The 19,900-nt window shown below is 43.9% G+C and overlaps 1 protein-coding gene across 1 annotated transcript in view; it reads right to left on the bottom strand.

Annotated features, from left to right (window-relative positions):
* Positions 1 to 19,900, bottom strand: part of ZSWIM8 (zinc finger SWIM-type containing 8) — a 328,217-nt gene that overhangs the window by 79,213 nt on the left and 229,104 nt on the right. Inside the window, exons 20-22 of the mRNA XM_029608976.1 lie at positions 18,123 to 18,412; positions 17,203 to 17,426; positions 3,100 to 3,576 (exon numbers count right to left, since the gene is read on the bottom strand). Of these exons, the coding sequence (XP_029464836.1) occupies positions 3,100 to 3,576; positions 17,203 to 17,426; positions 18,123 to 18,412 (991 nt within the window). The remainder of the gene's footprint in view (positions 1 to 3,099; positions 3,577 to 17,202; positions 17,427 to 18,122; positions 18,413 to 19,900) is intronic.

The raw sequence follows: 19,900 nt of genomic DNA, 5'->3' as shown, positions 1-19,900 counted from the left end.
ATTTCTCATGCATATGTATTAGGGATAACCTAGAAACCTGACCAGTTTGTGGCCCTTGAGGATCAGAGGTTTGCCATTCTGGCATTAAAGGATTAGAGGCATGTGTGAAAATAGCAATAAATTATGCAGTTAAATACATACATGTGTATAAATCGAGAAATTTATGCCAGAAAATAAGCACAACAAAGCTGGCTTGACTTACACACGCATACAATAGTTGTATACATTTTTTTGTGCCAGTTTCATTTTTGGATCAGAATTTTTTTGACAAAATCTTGTTTAAAAAATGGTGCCAGCGGCATGGTAAGGGCAGAGGGCCGGCACCATTTAGATTACTAGCAGCTGATGGCCTGAGAGCGGGAGATTGCTCCTGGGACCCCCACGGACTTTGGGTGAGTCTTGGGGGGGGGGCTTTATATTTAATGAAATTTGAAGAGTTGGGGTGGGTTTTTGTGTTTGTTTTTTTTTTTAATTATCTTCCTGATCGCTCATTTTAAACTTCGACTTATACATGGGCCAATAGATTTTGGTCTCAAAAATCGCCCATCAACTTATACATGAGGTTGACCTATACCCGAGTATATACAGTACATCTGATGTACACATTTCCCACTTTTTAAAATTTATTAAAACATTTCTATACCATGTTATCTGTGTCATCTATAATTCTAAACGGTTCACAGAAAAACATTCATAAAAGAAACATGTTATAAATAAAAAGCGCACACACTTCAAAGCAATAATAAAAATAAAAGCACACTATAAAACTATAATAAAAACAATATAAGCAAAACAAATAAAATAAGACAGTATAAAAACAGTAAAACCTACAACACACACTGAGAATAAACACCATCATATGACCAAAGCCTACAATGGCTCACAGATTAAAAACTAAGACAGCCAATACAACCAAGAAGCATCATCCTGGAATCAAATAGCCAGATTAAAGAACTTTTTAAACAGTCTTAAACGCTTTAAAACATGCCTGTTTACATAAATAATTTTGAAGACTAGCCCATAATAAAGGATTTGCTACTGCAAACAATCTCTCAGGTGACTAAGCGAGCCTTACTAGGCAAACTGATGGAATATCTAAGAGAGACTGGCCAGCCTAACTGTAAGTTCCTTTGTGGTCTATAGAATTTTAATAAAGAGTTGATGCAACAGGGTACTTCATGATTCAAAGATTTCTGAATTAGCAAAAATACTTTAAAATTAATTTGAGCCTCGATGGGTAACCTGGGTAAGAAGTGCAGTATAGGAATGATATGCTCATACCAGTGACAACGTATGCAGCATCGAGCAGATTTGCCCAAATAAATGGCATTACAGAAGGCAAGACAGGATAACGAAAGTGCCTGAAGCACAGAATGAAAGTCTTATTTCCATCCAAGAAGGGTTTGAGTTAACATGTGCAGCATAAAAAATTAACTTTGAATAACAGATTTAATATGGCTCTTAAAAGAGCTCAGGGTCAAAAATGATACCTAAATTCTTCACCTCCTGCTCAATTGGGATGATAACGCCATCACACTTTAACTCACTGGAAAAGGAGGATGATTTAAAAAGACTCAATCTAATGATTTTGGTTTTCCCAACTTTTAATATTAAACAGTTAGTAGTCATCCAAGTTTGCATAATTTTAAGATAAAGAGATATTAAACCCAACATGGTAGAGGGACGAGAAGTAATTGGAAACAAAAAAACTGGATGATACCTGTGTAAATATGGTAATGCACACCTAAACCTGCAAGCAACCTGCAGATCGGCCTCAAATATTGAAATAAGAAATTTGGTTATAGGTAATCCAAAAACTGATATGAAAATAAAAGTGAAAATCTATATTTGCTCACTTTCCCAGAGATGTGAACACTGGTGCATGTGACATTACAAGATTCAGAGGAATTTCTTGATGGAACTTAAGATTATTTTTTTAAAGTGAGGCTTGACAACACAAAAATCACGCCCCCCCCCTCCAAAAAAAAAACAAAAAAAACTTTACCAAACAATTTTTATTTTTGGCCTTGCACTTTTCTCCTGATCCTTTAGATTTCCAGCTTATTCAGAACTGACTTCCCTGGTGCTAGATACCAGCCCTGGTCCTGACTGAGCTGGAAGGAGAGGGGAGGAACAAGGTAAACAAAAACAAAACAAAAAAAAAACCCCAAGAAAAAACAAATCTGGCTTCTCATTATCTATGGTGCCTTGACTCTTCATTTGCAACTAACTGGGATTCCCCACCCCTATCTTTATATAACCCCTAACTCAAGCCAGCCATTGCACTGACAGTACCTTGGCCAGTCTTTACAAGCTCTCTCTCTCTGAAATACAGCTAATGTGGACCTTGTATCTGGCCACTACATGTCATGTTGAGCAGTGGCTGAGACTCCCTGCTCTCATGCACTGTGACAGAACCTACATTTTAAAAGGATAAAGACTGAACCACAATGAAGTCCAGAAGAAAATAGTTTGGAAGGCAGTCTTTTTAATGTGTGAAGTTCAAAGAAAAAACAGGAAAGGGGAAGCAAATTGCAGACAGATGTTTTTGTCCTGGTAGCATGACTATTCCTAGATTTAAATGCCTCCTTAATGATTACCTCACAATTACTGAATATGAAATGCAGTATTTAGCAGGCACCTGTTTAAGAAGTCTAATCTGTGACTACAGTTAGGAGAAGTAAAGAAACCAGAATTCATACTACAAATGTATTGACGCACACAGCCTGTAGTGGAAGCATTGTGCCATAGGGCCCTCAGCCATCAGGAAAGAAAAAGTTAAGGACCAACCACCTAAAAAGCTAGTCAGTGTGTAACACGGGAGGGAGAAAACAGTCACAGCCACTGCCAGAACTGGCCTCAATTGGGAAAAACTAGAGAGGCTGCTGCAGGTTGGGTATGATAGCTCTCTGATGAAAACCAGGCAGCTCACCAGTGGCTGAAAGCCTCTATAAGAGAAAACAGATGATGTTTAAACTTACGCTGTATATGTAGTTTGTATGTTTTGTGTATTTTTTTTTTTGATGTTTTAAGATATAATCCACATACAACAATGTTGAAGTTTCCAGAATATAAGTTTTTTAAATAAATAAATGTTACCTGAGGGTATGCTGTTCCTGGTACTGGAAACACAGCTGGGCGTGGCACGTGCTGAATAGGGTGTCCAATGTACTGGGGAGTACAGACGGAAGGGATATGGGTTTGCAGAGTAGTGTAAGGGTGCAGCCCCTGGGTATGAGCATGTGCCATTGCTGTGTGCTGCTGGTATATAGTGGACCCCACAGAAATAACGGGCACCACGGTGGCTGCTGCAGTCACCGCGGCAGCCACTGTCACTGTGGCTGTCTCTGGGTTTACTCTGCTGTCTGTCAGTCCACGGACAGCCTCAGACACAGACCGGACACCACTGGTGCTGCAGCCAGTGGCCCCTTCTCTCTGAGCTGGAGTCCCACCAACTGTCTGCTCATACAGCCAGTACCACTGATGGGCAACTTCAAACAGAACTTCTGGGTACACACCACCTCCCTTTGCAGCCTCCTCCACTGCCATGCAGGCCTTCTCCAACATCAGGTTATCCTAGGAGAAGAGAAGAAAAGCACAAGTATAAAAGGGAAGCACAGATTTAATCCATTGATTCACTGGATGAATTAATGGCACCTTCAATATTAACTGTCAAAACCTACAATTTCACCTTTATTTTACAAATTTATATTCCGCAGATCCACAAGTCTCTGCAGATTATGAAAGAACATACACAATAAAGTCATATAATCAAACAGTAAAGCAAAGAATCACAGTAGTATGCCAAACGTGTCAAGTCCTGCGTAAATAAATGTTACTAGTTAAAAAAACAAAAACATACACGCAGAAATAAAATACAAGCACAAGGCTGGGCAAGGTCAGTCAGGAAAAGCCAAAGAAAAATGGTGAGATTTAAGCAGTTTCCTAAAGCGGAGCAAATCTCTCTGCTCTGATTCCCTCTGGAAGACTGGTAGGGCCAGCAATATAGAAAATACATTTTCGGAACTCAGCAAGCCATGACTGTTTAAGGGGTGGGGGGATTTCTAGTAGGTGTTGGAAGGAAAAGCGAAGACTAGGAAACAGGTGGCATTTCTGAAATGAAGAAATCAAACAGGGCAGGGCAAGCTTGTGAAGGGCCTTAAAGATTTAGGTGAGAGTTAAATTGTACCCATCAGATGACAGGCAACCAATGCAATTCAACTAGTACTGGAAAGATATGATTATGCAAGGGAGGACCAGAGATTAGCCGAGCTGTGGAGTTTTGTATTACTTGAAGAGCCTGGAGGTAAGAATTGGGCAAGCCAAGCAACAGATTACAGTAATCCACCGAGGACAAAATGAGAGATCGAATGACAGTTTGAAAATCAGAATCGCAAAGAAATGGCTTCAAAGGACCACAATAAGCAGAGTTTGTAATAGAAGGATTGAACCAATGAATAAGGCCGCAAAGTCAAAGAGTCAATGAGAACCAACAAATTGTGAGCTTTCAATTGAATCGGAATGGCATGACCTTCGAATAGAAAATTCTAAGGGGTATCATTAGGCAGAACTCAAGAAAGGAGCACAATTTCAGTTCTCTTAACACTAAGGGCCAACATATCATCATACATCTACTCCTTGATTTTAGTCAGACAGGTGGTTACTTTTTCTAAAGCAGAAGCAAATGTCAACAGAATGGGGAAAAAAAAAACTGATGTCATCTGCATACAGTTTAAAGGACACATCTAAGTCCAAAAGGACTGAACAGAGAGGAGCAAGATAGATATTTGTCGAGTTTTATATACCGTCGTTCGGTTTCACCATCACAACGGTTTACAAAGTTTCGATGTTTAACAGAGTTCAAAAAAAGGTTCATTCTCCAATGGTTGTCAACATAGAAATGCAATCTACAAAGATATTAAAGTTTTATGAACTTAGTTCGTAGGATAGATTATACATGTTTCGGATAAATTATGTTATTTTTACATTGGTGCAAAATATTTTAGCTTAGTATTAATGGGGTGGAGTGGTGATTTAGAGTCATTAGGTGAGTTGGTAGGCTTTGGTAAACATCCAGGTTTTTAGATCTTTTTTGAAAGTTTTTTAATTTTGTGTTCGTAGTTCTGTTGGTAGGATGTTCCAGAGTTTAGGGCTTCCTAATGAGATTGCTCTCTTTTGAGTTGAGGCATGTTGATTAGAGAGAGCAGGAGGAATCTTTAGTAGACCTTTATTTGCAGATCTGAGGTTTCTGTTTGGAGCATGCAGCTTTATGGATGAGCTTAGCCAGTTTGTTTTTCGTATATTATTTTGTGAAGTATGGATAGTATTTTATATTCAATCCTAAATTGTATTCGGAACCAGTGAAGTGCTATAAGTGTAGGAGTGATGTGATCACTCCTACACTTATACTTGTACTTGTGATGTGATGTGATCACTCCTACACTTATACTTGTACTTGTTTTTTCGATCCAGTGAGTATTCTTGCAGTTGCATTTTGTAGGATTTGGAGTGGTCGGATGGTGTTAAGGGGTAAGCTGAATAGTTGGGAATTGCAGTAATCTAGGTTGGAGAAGATGAGTGATTGAAGGTCTGATCTGAAGTCATTGGGGGAGAGGAAAGGTTTTAATTGACGTAGTGTAAGAAGTTTGTGATAGCCTTCTTTGATTTTAGTTGTGATGTGGTTCTTGAAGGAGAGTTCTTTGTCAATTATGACTCCAAGGTTGCGTGCATGATTGACCGGAGAGATAGCCACTTTGTGGTTCATTAGGTTGAGTGGTGGTAGTTGAGGTGTGTTTTTTTTGTCCAGGATTATTTCAGTCTTATCGAAATTTAATGTGAGTTTCATGTTGGTTAGTAGTTTTATTTTGTTTAGGTAAGTGGCTGTTTTTTTTTAGGTTTCTTCCACGAGTTATTTGGATTAATATTTGAATGTCATCTGTGTATATGAAGTGGGTCAGGTTAATATTAAATTTAATGTTAATATTTAATAAAGTTAATATTAAAGAGAGTAGGGGAGAGAGGGGAACCCTTAGCATACCTCTGCTTAGAGAGTGTAAGACAGATGAAGCATCACCAATAACCACTTGATAAAGGTGATTAGAGAGGAAAGAAGCAAATCAGGAGTGAACAGTAGAGGAAATATCCAATGCCTTCGAACAGCCAAGAAACAGATTATGGTTGATGCTATATCCAGTAAAATTAGAAAGTACCTTTCTTCCCTCAATCTAGGTGCCCTGAACTGCTCAGGACCCAGGAAAGATCTAGGCATTATAGTGGATAATACATTGAAATCGTCGGCTCAGTGTGCTGCGGCGATCAAAAACGCAAAAATATTAGGAATTTTTAGGACGGGAATAGCAAACAAAACAGGAATGTCATAATGCCTCTGTATAGCTCCATGGTGAGACCGCACCTTGAATACTTTGTGCAATTCTGGTCCCGCATCTCAAAAAAGATATAGCAACACTGGAGAAAGTGCAGCGAAGGGCTACCAAAATAAAGAGCATGAAAAGGCTCCCCTATGAAGAAAGGATAAAGAGGTTGAGGCTGTTCAGGTTGGAGAAGAGACAACTGAGGGAGGATAAGATAGAGGTCTACAAAAATCAGAATCCGTTTGCAGTACCTCCTGATGCGCTACCAGCCCCCAAAATAGGCACAGAGGGCAATTTGGCGGGACACCCAATTAATTGGTACTCCTGGCAGATGGACAAAACCCACTGGTCTGAGGTTACACCGGTTAGCAAAGAACCACAGCCTGTCCCTGACTAGAGGGTCCATTGTCCTGGGTACGGGCAACTGGCTTATGCTCCCTAAGGCCCAGTCAAAACACCATTCCCGGAGTTGACTGAGCAGCTAGCTGAGGCTTGGGAATGCTCTGCTGACTGGAACGGCTGCAGGAGCTCGGATGATGTGTATGGAATCAAGGAGGGGGAGGATAGTACTTCCTGGGCCCCTGCCTTGACGGCCTCCTGGATGAGGACGACAGATCTAGAGTGCTGGTGGAGAATTGTTGGAGGGTTTTAATGGTGCTGGAGTTGGGCCACAGCATCCTTCACTCTATCTCTGAAGAGATTCTCTCCAGTGCAAAGCATGTCAATGAGTCATTCCTGTACCTCTGGTCTGAGATCAGAGGCCTACAGCCATGCCAGTCTACAGGCACAGATTTCCGCTGCAGACACCTTCGATGCTGGTTTTGAAAACATCGTACATTGCATAGACCTTGGGTTTTCCACACTCCAAACCCTTGTGCTTCAGCAACTCAAGGGTGTCTCGCTGCTATTGAGGCAGCTGCTCAGTCACCTATGAACTTCCTTCCAGATGTTCCACGAGTACTGGCTCATATAGAGCTGGTAGGCAGCGATGCAGGGCAATAAGCATGGCGCCTTGGAGCACCTTCCTCCCAAGAACATCCAACGCTCTCTGGTCCTTCCTCAGGGGCACTGAGGAGTGGGTCAGAGTGCTTGGCCCTCTTGAGGGTAGATTGAACCACCACCGATTAGTGGGGCAGCTGTTGCTTATTGAATCCAGAACCTTTTGATGCGGTAAACCCAGTCCACCTTCTTATTCATCATAGGAGGCACTATAAGGGGGTGTTCCCAAATCCTCAGCAACTCCATAAGGATCTCGTGTACTGAGACCGCCCGGATCTCCTTAGGAGGCTCCATAAACTGAAGAACCTCAAGCATTTTGTGCCTGGCGTCTTCTTCAGTCAAAAGTTGGAATGAGATGGTCTCCGCCATCACCCTGACAAACCCTGTGAAGGTCAAGTCCTCAAGCGGTGACTTCCTTCGCTATTCTGGAGGAAAAAAGTGTCTGATGGGAGACCATCCAAATCCTTGGAGAAGGATTCTGTCTAATCATCCCTCCAGGGGTTGTAGGGACCCTCATCGTCACTGTATACCACAGGGGATGGGGCCCTAAGTGCTCAGCCGACTTCCAGAGGTGCAGGCACCAATGGAACTGGATGGGGAACTGCCAGCCTCAGTGTCTCCACTGGCCTCAGCGGAGCTTCCTCCTCAGAGGAACTACAAAGACCACCATATTGGTAGAGGGAGGCCGTCCTGGGAACCTATGCCAGCTAGGTCGGTAAGGCACCAATGAGCACATTGAGCTTCTCCAGAAGCAGTATGAGCATGGGCAGTTGGTGCTGCAGGACCAAAACCCTGCAGCACCCGCTCCACCACCAGCTGGACTTGACGCTTCAGCTCCTCCTCAAACATTGCCAATGACAACAATGACCAGGAGGAAGGAGGGGTGGCCAGATCTTCCTCAGATCCACAAGAGGGATTGGTGATTGGCACTAGGACCAGTGGAGACTGTTGCAGACCCCAGGCATCTATGGAGATTTGGCGCTCTTCGCCATGGGGTTGCTTCGGGGGCATTGCAGCAAAAGCTGGTGGATACCCGTGCATCGACAGTGACAGGTGCCGATGCTTCTTGGTCTTCCCATGATACTCAGCCCAGTCTTTCTCCAGTGCAGAGGTCGAGTACAATGAACCCCATGTCCTCGACCCGGAGATAGACAACAGTCTGTCTCCGGCACCCTTATCCACCGGCGTCCTTAATGGAACTGATGGTTCCAATGTCGATGGAATGGTATCTACTGGTGCAGCTCCGAGGTCCTCTGATGCAGAAGTCCATGTGTAAGGACTACCATCCTGCTAATGCTCAGAGAAAACCTGTTCCAGTCTGCCACAGACCTGGGATTGGGGAGAAGATTTACCTTTCAGCAGGACAATGATCCTAAGCACAAAGCAAAAGCAACAATGGAGTGCCTCATCGATAAGAAAGCGAATGTCGGAGTGGCCCAGTTAAAGCCCAGACCCGAATTCAAAAAGAAAAAATTTTGAAGACTTGAAAACTGCAGTCCACAGATGACCCTCTGCCAACTTGAAAGAGATTAAGTACTTCTACCAAGAGGAATGAACAAAAACTGTACCATCCCACTGAGAAAAGTTAGTAGATACTTATCCTTGATGACTTATGGCTGTTCTTGCTGCAAAAGAGGGATTCCATCAAAGTATTGAATCAACAGGGGGTGAAGAGTTATGCAATGAAGATTTTGTATTTTTGTTTTTTTGTTCTTAATTCTAAATATTTCTATAATTTTCAAAAGGAAAATGTAGTGTATTTTGTGGAGATCAGTGAATTATTTAGACAGCAGAAACTGAAAAATGTACAAAGATGTGAAGGCTTTTGCAGGGCACTGTACAAGTAAGCAATTACCCTTTCTCTGATGACAAAGTAGCTACAATGATGGGACTTCTGAACACAGTAGATGACAGCAGATAAGGGACAAACTGAATCTTCCCAATTGTCTTCCTTTCTGGTTCTCTACCACTCCGTGGCGATAAACATATAAATTCTCATACATAAGCCAAACTCAGTTTACCCTCTATATCTTTGATCCAAACTCTCAACCCTGTACCTACCACTACCCTCCATTACTTGTCCCAAGCACATTTAAATTCCATTACAGTGCTGGCCTCCACTGGTAAGCTATAACTGGCCTTGTCACTTTCTTTGGTTCACACAAATCCAATATTTAATCCAATACCCAGCCCTCCTCCCTCACCATACTTTACTACCAAACTTTGCAATAATCCAAACAGCTACCAAAACAGTTTGAAAATTCTGACCACTATATTTTCCCTGAAATTAGGGATATACCATAGTTACTGTATGCAAGTTACGCCCAGACGTTTTGGAAGCCCAGTGCAGCTGTATGGGCAGACTCTACCCATTGGCTTGTATTCTCTTCTCTCTGGCCATCTACAGATCCATACCACTAAGCAAAGTCTCAAGCTCCATCCCTCATTTCTTCTGTTATCCCCCACCCCACCTATAGGAAAACTGGTTCTTACCTGCTAAAGTTTTATTCCTGGAATACCACAGATCAGTCCAGACAAGTGGATTTTGCATCCCTACCAGCAGATAGAGGCAGAGATTAAAAACTTTTCAGGCACTGCTACATAACAGAGTGTGCCACCTGCAGTTCCTCAGTATTGACCTGTCCCCAAGCCAAGATGAATTCTTCCAAATCAAAACTCCCCAAATGACTCCCATCTAGGTTGGTCGAGCATAGCAGGAAATTGAATTCCCTGAAAAACCAGAGATCCCCTCTTCTCAAGACAAGAGAAAACAAAACAAACCTTAACTATCTAACAAAAATTTTGCAACTGTGCAACTACAATAGTGTCAGTATAATCAGAATTCAGAAGTGAGGAAGGTCTTTTGGACAAAGACAGGGGCCGGGCTTCCGGACTGATCTGTGGTATTCCAAGAACGAAAATTAGCAGGTAAGAACCAGTTTTCCTGTTCATATCCCAGATCAGTCCAGACAAGTGGGATGTACCTAAGCCCCTCAATACAGGGTAGGAACCTGAAAGACCCACATGTAGCACATCTCCCCAAACGTGGCCTCCTCTGGTGCCCACCCATCCAGGTGGTTATGCTTGGTAAAAGTGTGCAGTAACAAGTTGCAGCCTGAAAAATCTCCTATGGAGAAACAAGATGACACACTGCCCAGGAAGCAGCCTGCGCCTTTGTAGAATGCGCTTGCAACCCCACTGGAGGCGGCCGTCCCTCACAGATATAGACAGACAGTATCACTTCCCTCAGCCATCGTGCAATCATGCTCTTAGAAACCTTGCATCCTCTCTTTGGTCTACTGAACAAAAAAAACAGATGAGACTTCCTAAAGTCATTAGTGACTTTTAAACAACAGAGACAGACAAATGTTCAATAAGTGAAATTCCTTCACATAGGGCACATCTTGTGCCAAATGCGGAAACGCTGGCAACTCCACCGTCTGGTTGAGATGGAAGAAGATACCACCTCTGGCAAAAAGGACAGAACCGTACAGACAGACTCACTCTGTTGTCCGAAATTCTCAAAAATGGTTCCCAACATAACAAGGCTTAAAGCTCCAAAATCTGCCTAGCTGAACAAATGGCCACCAGAAAAACTGTCTTCAGGGAAAGACTTTTTAAAGGCGCCCTTCTCAGTGGTTCAAAGCGGAATCCACAGAGGACTTGAAGCACCAGATTAAGGCTCCACAACAGGCATACCCTACAAATGCAAGGATGCAAAAGCTTCGCCCCCTTGAGGAAGTGAACAATATCTGGAAGAGACGCCAGCAGTCTCCTACAAATCTTGCCTCAAACAACCCAAAGCTGCCACTTACACTCAGAGTTATAAGCCAAACCCTTGGCCAGTCCACTTTGCAAACAGGCTAAGACCTGAGAACTATACCATTCTCCAAGCATCAGGCCTCAAACACTTCACACACCCGGATATATATGCCTGAGAAGTGGAGGGTCTCTTAACTTGAAGCAAAGTCAAATATCAGTCCCAAATATCCCTTCAAGTGAAACTGACACCTCTCAAAAGCCAAACTGCTAGACAAAAGCAATCTGCCCGCTCCAAAAGGATAGGCCTCTGACACAGTAACCCAATCGAGGAGCTTGTCCACCGCCATGCGAAAGATCCACAAACCACAGATATGACTACTCTCTGGTGTCACCAGAATCACCCTGCTTGGATGTTTTATGTGACATAATGCTCAACCTATGAAAGGCCACAGGGGAAAAACATGCAGCAGAAGTCTTGATGGCCAAGAATGCTCTAGAGTGTTAATCCCTTTGGAACAGACTTCCCTCCTGCAACTGAAAAACCTTTCCACCTTGGCATTTCCTTGAGACACCATGAGATCCAGATGGGGCTCTCCCTACCTCTGCCAAATGAGGGCAAAGGCTTCCACTGACAATTCCCACTCCCCCAGAACCAGCTGCTGTCTTCTGAGAAAGTCTGCTTGCACATTGTACACACTGGCCACGTGACAGGCCCCTATTCCTTCCAGATGAACTTCCGCCCAGACAAACTCCTGGGCCTCCAGAGCCACCGAGCAACTCTTCATTCCTCCCCGACTAAAGACACATGCCACCGTCGCTGCATTATCAGAACACACTCTCATGGAGCGTCCCTGAACTTGAGGAAAAGCAGCAACTAACACCTTGCAAATTACTTGTGTCTCTAGGCGGTTTAGTGACCAGGTCGCTTCCATTGGCAACAGACCTTGGGCCAACTACCCTTGACAAACCACCCCCTGAGGTTGGCATTCATGGTCCAGAATCTCCAGATCCATCCCTTTCACTAAATTGGGTCGCAATAGCCACCACAAGAGACTGGATCTGGACCCCCCCTGAAGTGGTAAAGGAAGCTGAAAATCCTCCGATACTGGATCCCATCCAGAGACGAGCACCCACTGAAGAGACCACATGTGATCAAAGTCCCACGGAACCAACTTCAGTGTAGACGCTATAGATCCCAGAACCTGGAAATAATCCCAGACTCTTGGTACCAAAGAACTCCGTAGGCGAAGCACTTGAGCTTGCAACTTCTCTTCCCTCTCCAAGATCAGGAAAACCCTGTCTTATGTATTGAACCATACCCCCAGATACTCCAACAACTGAGACTGTTCCAGGTAACTCTTTGCCAGGATGATCATTCAGCCTCAAAAGTGCCACATCTCCATGACAAGACTGACCGACCGACAGTACTCCTTCCGCCTTTGCAAGGATGAGCCAGTCGTTCAGGTAGGGATGTACTAGGATCCCTTCTGAGAACCGCAGCTAGCACCACCATTTTCATGAATGTCCACAGCGCTGTCACAAAACTGAAAGGGCTTGAAACTGAAATGCTTCCCCAAGACAATGAACCGAAATTATTTCTGATGATCTGCATGGATAGGAATGTGGAGGTAAGTCTCCATAAGGTCCAAGGACACAAGAAACTCCTTTGCGAACTGCCGCTATCACCATCAACAGAGTCTCCATGCAAACAAAGGGGTACCTGAAGCGCTGCATTGACCTGCAGCTCGAGAATGAGCCGAAAGGTACCCTCTTTCTTGGGAACCACAAGGTACACAGAGTATCTCCCTAGGCTGCATTCCTCCAACGGAACAATGGTGTTCAATTGCTGCAATCGCTGCCATGCTTCTCATACTACCTTGCGTTCGAGTAGAGAAACGCAACGGGACATCACATAGGACTCTGATTGGGTGCGAAAATTCTAAAGCATAGCCATCTCTGATCACTTCCAGAACCCATTGATCGGGTGTGATACTGGACATGATCCTTGTCCACGCCTCGTAAAACAGAGAATCTGCCGCCACTGGCTTTCTGAGAAGTGTCCCAGGAAGGCTTGCGGGCTCCATGACAGGAGTGCTGACTTCCTGTCCCTTGCTTCTGATTTGATGCGATCGAAGATCTACTGGCTCTTAAAACAACTTTAGAACATGCCGTACTGGGTCAGACCAAGGGTCCATCAAGCTCAACATCCTGTTTCCAATCCAGGCCATAAGAACCTGGCTAGTACCCAAAAACTAAGTCTATTCCATGCTACTGTTGCTAGTAATAGCAGTGGCTATTTTCTAAGTCAACTTAATAGCAGGTAATGGACTTCTCCTCCAAGAACTTATCCAATCCTTTTTTAAACACAGCTACACTAACTGCACTAACCACATCCTCTGACAACAAATTCCAGAGTTTAATTGTGCTTTGAGTGAAGAACTTTCTCCTATTAGTTTTAAATGTGCCACATGCTAACTTCATGGAGTGCCCCCTAGTCTATTATCTGAAAGAGTAAATAACTGATTCACATTTACCCGTTCTAGACTTCTCATGATTTTAAACACCTCTATCATATCCCCCGTCAGCCGTCTCTTCTCCAAGCTTAAAAGTCCTAACCTCTTTAGTCTTTCCTCATAGGGGAGCCGTTCCATCCCCTTTATCATTTTGGTCACCCTTCTCTGTACCTTCTCCATCGCAACTATATCTCTTTTGAGATGCGGCGACCAGACATGTACACAGTATTCAAGGTGCAGTCTCACCATGGAGCGATACAGAGGCATTATGACATTTTCCGTTCTATTAACCATTCCCTAATAATTCCCAACTATTCTGTTTGCTTTAACTGTCACAGCACACTGAACCGAAGATTTTAATGTGTTATCCACTATGACGCCTAGATCTCTTTCTTGGGTGGTAGCTCCTAATATGGAACCTAACATTGTGTTATTTTTCCTTGTATGCATCACCTTGCACTTATCCACATTAAATTTTATCTGCCATTTGGATGCCCAATTTTCCAGTCTCATAAGGTCTTCCTGCAATTTATCACAATCTGCTTGTGATTTAACAACTCTGAACAATTTTGTATCATTTGCAAATTTGATTACCTCACTTGTCGCATTTCTTTCCAGATCATTGAAAAGTATGGGTCCCAATACAGATCCCTGAGGCACTCTACTGCCCGCTCCCTTCCACTGAACATGGCAGAAAGTTCTTCTTGTTGGGCTTATCTTAAGGTAACATTCCCTTTAACGCCACCAAATGCTTCACCGTTTCAGATCTTTACCGAATAACAGCTTGCCTTTGAAGGGGAGATTACAGAGTCGCGCCTTGGATTGCACATCTGCTGACCAATTGCGCAACCATGGGAGCCTCCGTGCCGCTACCACTGAAACCATATTTCGGGCTGACGTCCACACCATATCTTACTGGGCATCTGCTTCCAATCAAGCCACTAGGTTGGAGTTGGTCGTAGCTCTGGACTTTGCATCATGCGCCTTTAGTACCCAACGCAGACAAGCACTTTGCCTCAGGCTAGCCCAGACTGCTGCTCAAAGACTCAAGGCTGAGACCTCAAACAGCCTCTTCAATAAACTCTCCAACTTTCAATCCTGGATGTCCTTCAACGCCGCTGACCATCTGACCGGGCCAAATCCACCTTTGGAAGCTTCTAGAGTTTTAAGATCTCATCATGCAAGGTGTACAGCTTGACCATGGCCCTAGCCACCTTCAGACCAGTTTCTGGAGAATGTCGCTCATGGTCAATCAGCTTCTTCACCTTCCTTGGCAAAAAAAAAAAAAAAAAAGCTTTAGATGGTTCACGCAAGCCATCCAAGACAGGATGCAACCCTTCATTGTTGGAATCTTCCTGCGTGACAGATCCCGAGCTCCTCCTGCACATGGGGAAAGATAGGGCACCGTTCCTCTTTATGGAACAATGTCACCACCCTAAGCTTGTCTCCATCCACAGCAGGAATCTCATCCACATCAGGATCACCACCAATGTTACCACCACAGGATCAATGCCCATATCATCTGGAGGATCACCATCGGAATCATCCAAAGACTCCCACATCTGCACCAGCCTGGCGGCCCAGACTAAGGAGGCAATGGACTCCTCCAATCCTGGCTGCATGTCTGCCTTAGCTTCCTAACTGAGTGCTGAGACTTCTGGGAAATCACCCGCTTACTTGCCTCCTTCCTTGCCTTACAAACTCAGTAGAGCAGAAGGACAAAGTCAGAGGAAAACACCTCCGAATTAGAGGATCCTTTGGCCATCCCATCCTTCTCTGGCTCCCGATCCCCATATTTCCTCCTGAGTGCAGCTGCACCAGGGACAGTGAGAGAGGGGAATCAAAATGGTCTCAGTCTCCTCGGACCCCCCCCGGCCTCCTGTACAGGTCCTGACTATCGGAAGCAGCGTTTACTCCTTGTGCCTCCCGCGGAGGTGCCTTCCCCTCTGGAGACACAGCTGGCACACAAAGTGGCTGAATTGAGGCACAATCACATCACACCACAGGCCCTGCACTCTCTCCCGTGTCTCACGGGAGGCGCCATGCTGCAGCTGCGGCTGAATGCTAAAAATAGCCCCAAGTCGCGCACGCCTCTAGGGTCCCTCCAGGTGCTGATACAGACCCTTGGAGCTGCTGTTGTGGTGGGAGAGCTTGCCCTTAACTCACCCCCCCCCCCCAGCGATTGCCAATGAAAGGAAAAACAGCTCGAGTCCCTACTCCTGGCCACTCACTCCTGAGTTTTGTTTTTGTTTTGTTTTTTTAACTATTTAAAGGGGCAGTGAGCAAAAAGAGGGAAAGGAATACAAAGGAATACTTCCCTGCTTCTGGTTACTCCTGCTGACAGTTGGGGGTGAGAGGACCTCAGAGGGAGTGAGGGAACCTGGACCCCTGGTTTCCCCACCCTCTGGAAGATGAGGGCAAAGGCAGATCAGGGATTACCAATCCTCAGCTTGCCCTGCTCTACCTGAGGGATGGCCCATGAAAGAACCTAATACTTCAGAGAGCCTCTGCTTTCTTCTCTTTTCTTTAACAAAAAAAACAAAAAAAAACTTGTGTTTTTTAAAACTCTAGACTTCAGGTTTGCACCTCTACCATCTGCTGGAGACAGAGAAATACTGAGGGACTGCAGGTGGCACACATGTAGCAGTGCCTGAAAGGTTTTTATTCTCTGCCTCCATCTGCTGGTAAGAATGCAAACCCACTTGTCTTGACTGATCTGGGTATGAACAGGAACTTATCTTTCCTTAGCATGTTTAAATTGTTACAGTTTTGGGTGACAACACCTCAGCTATTCCAGGCATCCATCACCTTCTCAATAAAGAGGTGCTGCCTTGTGTTTCCCTATGAATATTCATCCTTTCAACTTCATATTATGACCCCTTGTTCTGAAATGTCCTTATCTGTGGAAAACATCACCTTCCTATATTTAATTGAAGCCTGTCAAACATTTGAATGTTTCTATCCTTTTTCCCTATTCCTGCTTTCCTCTAATAAATACACATTAAATTCACTAGAAAATATCTAAAAAATGTGTCTTCTTATAACCCAGGAAGGTACATTGGGAGGTTTTCAGTCTGCATACTCAAATACCCAAAAGGAGAGCTATAAACACACTTTTCACAAGCAATATATTTAAAAGAATATGCTTTCAAGATCTCTCAAAATGAGCAATGCTTCTCCTGACTCAGAAAAACTACTTAGTCTTGGCCAAGGCAGAAGGGAAGTGGTGGGAGAATATCTACTGAAGGAAGGAGATTCTGAATAGATGTTCACTGCTCATAGAAGGCTGCCTATTGTAATCAAATTAACCCTTGATTAATTTCACTCTTATTCTTCCACACTGATGTCATGATCTTTCAGTTGTAGAGGCCTAAACAGACTGTTATACTAGTAATACTCAAATTACAGGTTTCCTAAAATGGACACGAAACTACAATAGGAAAAATCTTCATAGTAACATAGACCAGAATTGAGGGCACCTGTGGGAAGAAAATTTCTTTAATCATGACTGTGAAATCACAAGTGATACTCTGCTATACAAAAATGAAGCCCCATACCTGCTCCTTGCACTGCACCAGAGCCCGCTGGATCTCGTTTGGGTTCAATGCATGAGCATGTGGCAGACAACTGAGCGCCAGTTCTGCTGCTGCCCGCACCATGTTGGAGTCTCTGGCCCTTGAGGCCCTGTCAGCCAAAGAGGCCACCTCTGGAGGGGTCAGATGTCCATCCCAGCACTCCACCAGAATGTTTAAAGCTGCACTGCCAATCTCCATAGCCTGCCCTAGGAGTGAGTGACAAAGAGAAATGAGAACATGCAAGGGATAGCCATAAACAGAGTACAGCTATGAAGGGTATACAGGCTCTAGCCACTGAACAAGCAGAGGTTCAGCAGTAAACTAAGCATATTCTAAGACTTTAATGAGAAAAGCACATCAAAACCACAACATACAAAATCAACACCAGCCACAACTTGAGGATATTCTCAACCCAGAAGGCAAAGTGATAATATCACAGATAAAGAGCAATCTGTGTGAAAATCCTATCCCCAGTAAGGAGACAAGTATCTGTAACCATTTTGTCTCCACCACACCTCCCCTGGAAGGCCATTCCATGCATTCACCACAAAATTAATCCAAAAACTGCAGCCCCCAATTCTGGGTATTTTTGAGGGCATTTTCTTTTCCTGGATTGTGATCCACAGTTGAATTAAGAGATTGCTAAAACTTGACTGTGACAGATTAATCCTACACACCACACAAAAGCAAAGCAGCTTGATCTCTGAAAAACATTTGGACAGGGTCCTGCATATTTAGATCACAGTCCAAACACTGGCCTCATCTCTATTGCAAACTATATGGCAACAAAGAACTGTCACCATAATCCAGTGCTCCTGCTTATTTGCTCTACAGAGGTAATTTGCAACTTTTGCTGCTATGCCTTCTTTAGGGACAGCTTTAGTTCAATTATCAAGCAGTACCTGTGATCCAGGAAACATGAGAAGAGTAGGTCCTGGAAAGCCAGTTTGGGGATACAAAGTTATGAAGTCCTAACGCATAAAGTCCAATCTCAAAGGCACAGAGGTGCAGGTTGCGGTGAGGCCCTTGGTGCCCGCCACTGGAGGATGGGTGGGTGAAGATGGAGGTGCTGCTGTTTCCACCTGCCTTGATCAGGACAGTCTTGGCCAGTTCAAAGTAGAAGTGAGCGGCCGCTTCAGACGGCTGGTTCGGGACATGTGGTGCATGACTCTCAGGCCGCCTTCCCTTATACCTGGATCGGAATTAAGTTCAAAACATTGATGTCTTCAAGTATGATACCTTTGTTTACAAACAAGACACCAGAGTTTTGCATCTCTCCACTCAGAACTGCTCTAATGCTGTTTTGGTCTCAAAACTGGCTGCTTCTCTATTACCGAGCCATAGACTGCTGCATTTTATATAGAGTGCACAAAAAGTATACCTCCCTTTGCTTTGGAGAGTCAGAATTGTACAAGTTAGGAACATCCTAAACAAGTCGCATGATTCATGTGCTGTGATTCTCTTTATACACTACAATTTAAATGTGGTTTACCTAGTGCAGTATGGTACATATGCCCAGAAAAGGAAAATTGGTTCTTACCTGCTAGCTTTTGTTCCTGTAGTACCACAGATCATTCAAGACTCCTGGGTTTTTGCCTCCCTTCCAGCAGATGGAGATATAGAAAAACTTTGCAGACACCGCCTCTTAACCCAGTGTACCACCTGCAGCTCCTCAGTATTACTCAGTACCCAAGCCTAAAATATTTAACAAAACTTCTAATAAATCAACTCTATAATATGCCCAAGAACAAGCAGAGGAAAAGAGGAAATTCATAAATTGAAAACCAAATTTGGAACTTTTCTTGAAAAGACTACTGAGAAACCAATGCCACTTCAAATTCATCAGAATCATTATGGTAAACAAAACAGAGTGGACTCTCCAAACCTTCCCTCCATACCGGGTGAGATTCTGGACTGATCTGAAGTACTACAGGAACGAAAATTAGCAGGTAAGAACCAATTTTCCTTTCCCTGTATGTAAGAAAACCCTGGGTACATACAGGGAAAAGACACTACCGATTGGACATCCAGACTTCGGACTCTCACAGTCCCACTCTGGTTAGGGAAGCTTTGGTACATCCCAGGAGTCTGGAATGTACTCTCCAAACCTTCCCTCCACACCGGGCGAGATTCTGGACTGATCTGAAGTACTACAGGAATGAAAATTAGCAGGTAAGAACCAATTTTTTCAAGGTTTGGAGAGTACATTCCAGACTCCTGGGATGTACCAAAGCTTCCCTAACCAGAGTGGGACTGTGAGAGTCTGAAGTCTGGATGTCCAATCGGTAGTGTCTGGCAAAGGTATGCAAAGACTTTCAAGTAGCCACCCTGAAAATCTCTTGTGACAACACTATAAGACATTCTGCCCAGGAAGCTGCCTGGGAACGAGTAGAATGAGCCCTTAATCCCTCCAGGAAGGTTCAACCGCAACAGATTTATGCGGAACCAACAGCTTCCTTCAAGCAACGTGATATAGTGGCCTTTGACGCTTTCTGACCCTTTTTTGAACCACTCCATAGCACAAAAAGGTGATCAGACAACCTTAATCTGTTCATGACCTCAAGATACTGCAACAAGGCACTTCTGACATCCAGACGTTTTAATTCCCTTGCATGAGATATACCCACTCTCCAAATTTAAAAAGGCCGGAAGCTCCACTGTCTGACTTAAGTGGAATGCC

Source organism: Rhinatrema bivittatum, chromosome 7 (genome assembly GCF_901001135.1).
Source record: "Rhinatrema bivittatum chromosome 7, aRhiBiv1.1, whole genome shotgun sequence".
Taxonomy (NCBI): domain Eukaryota; kingdom Metazoa; phylum Chordata; class Amphibia; order Gymnophiona; family Rhinatrematidae; genus Rhinatrema; species Rhinatrema bivittatum.
Note: the sequence above shows the minus strand (reverse complement) of the source record. Positions and strands in the feature narration are given on the sequence as shown.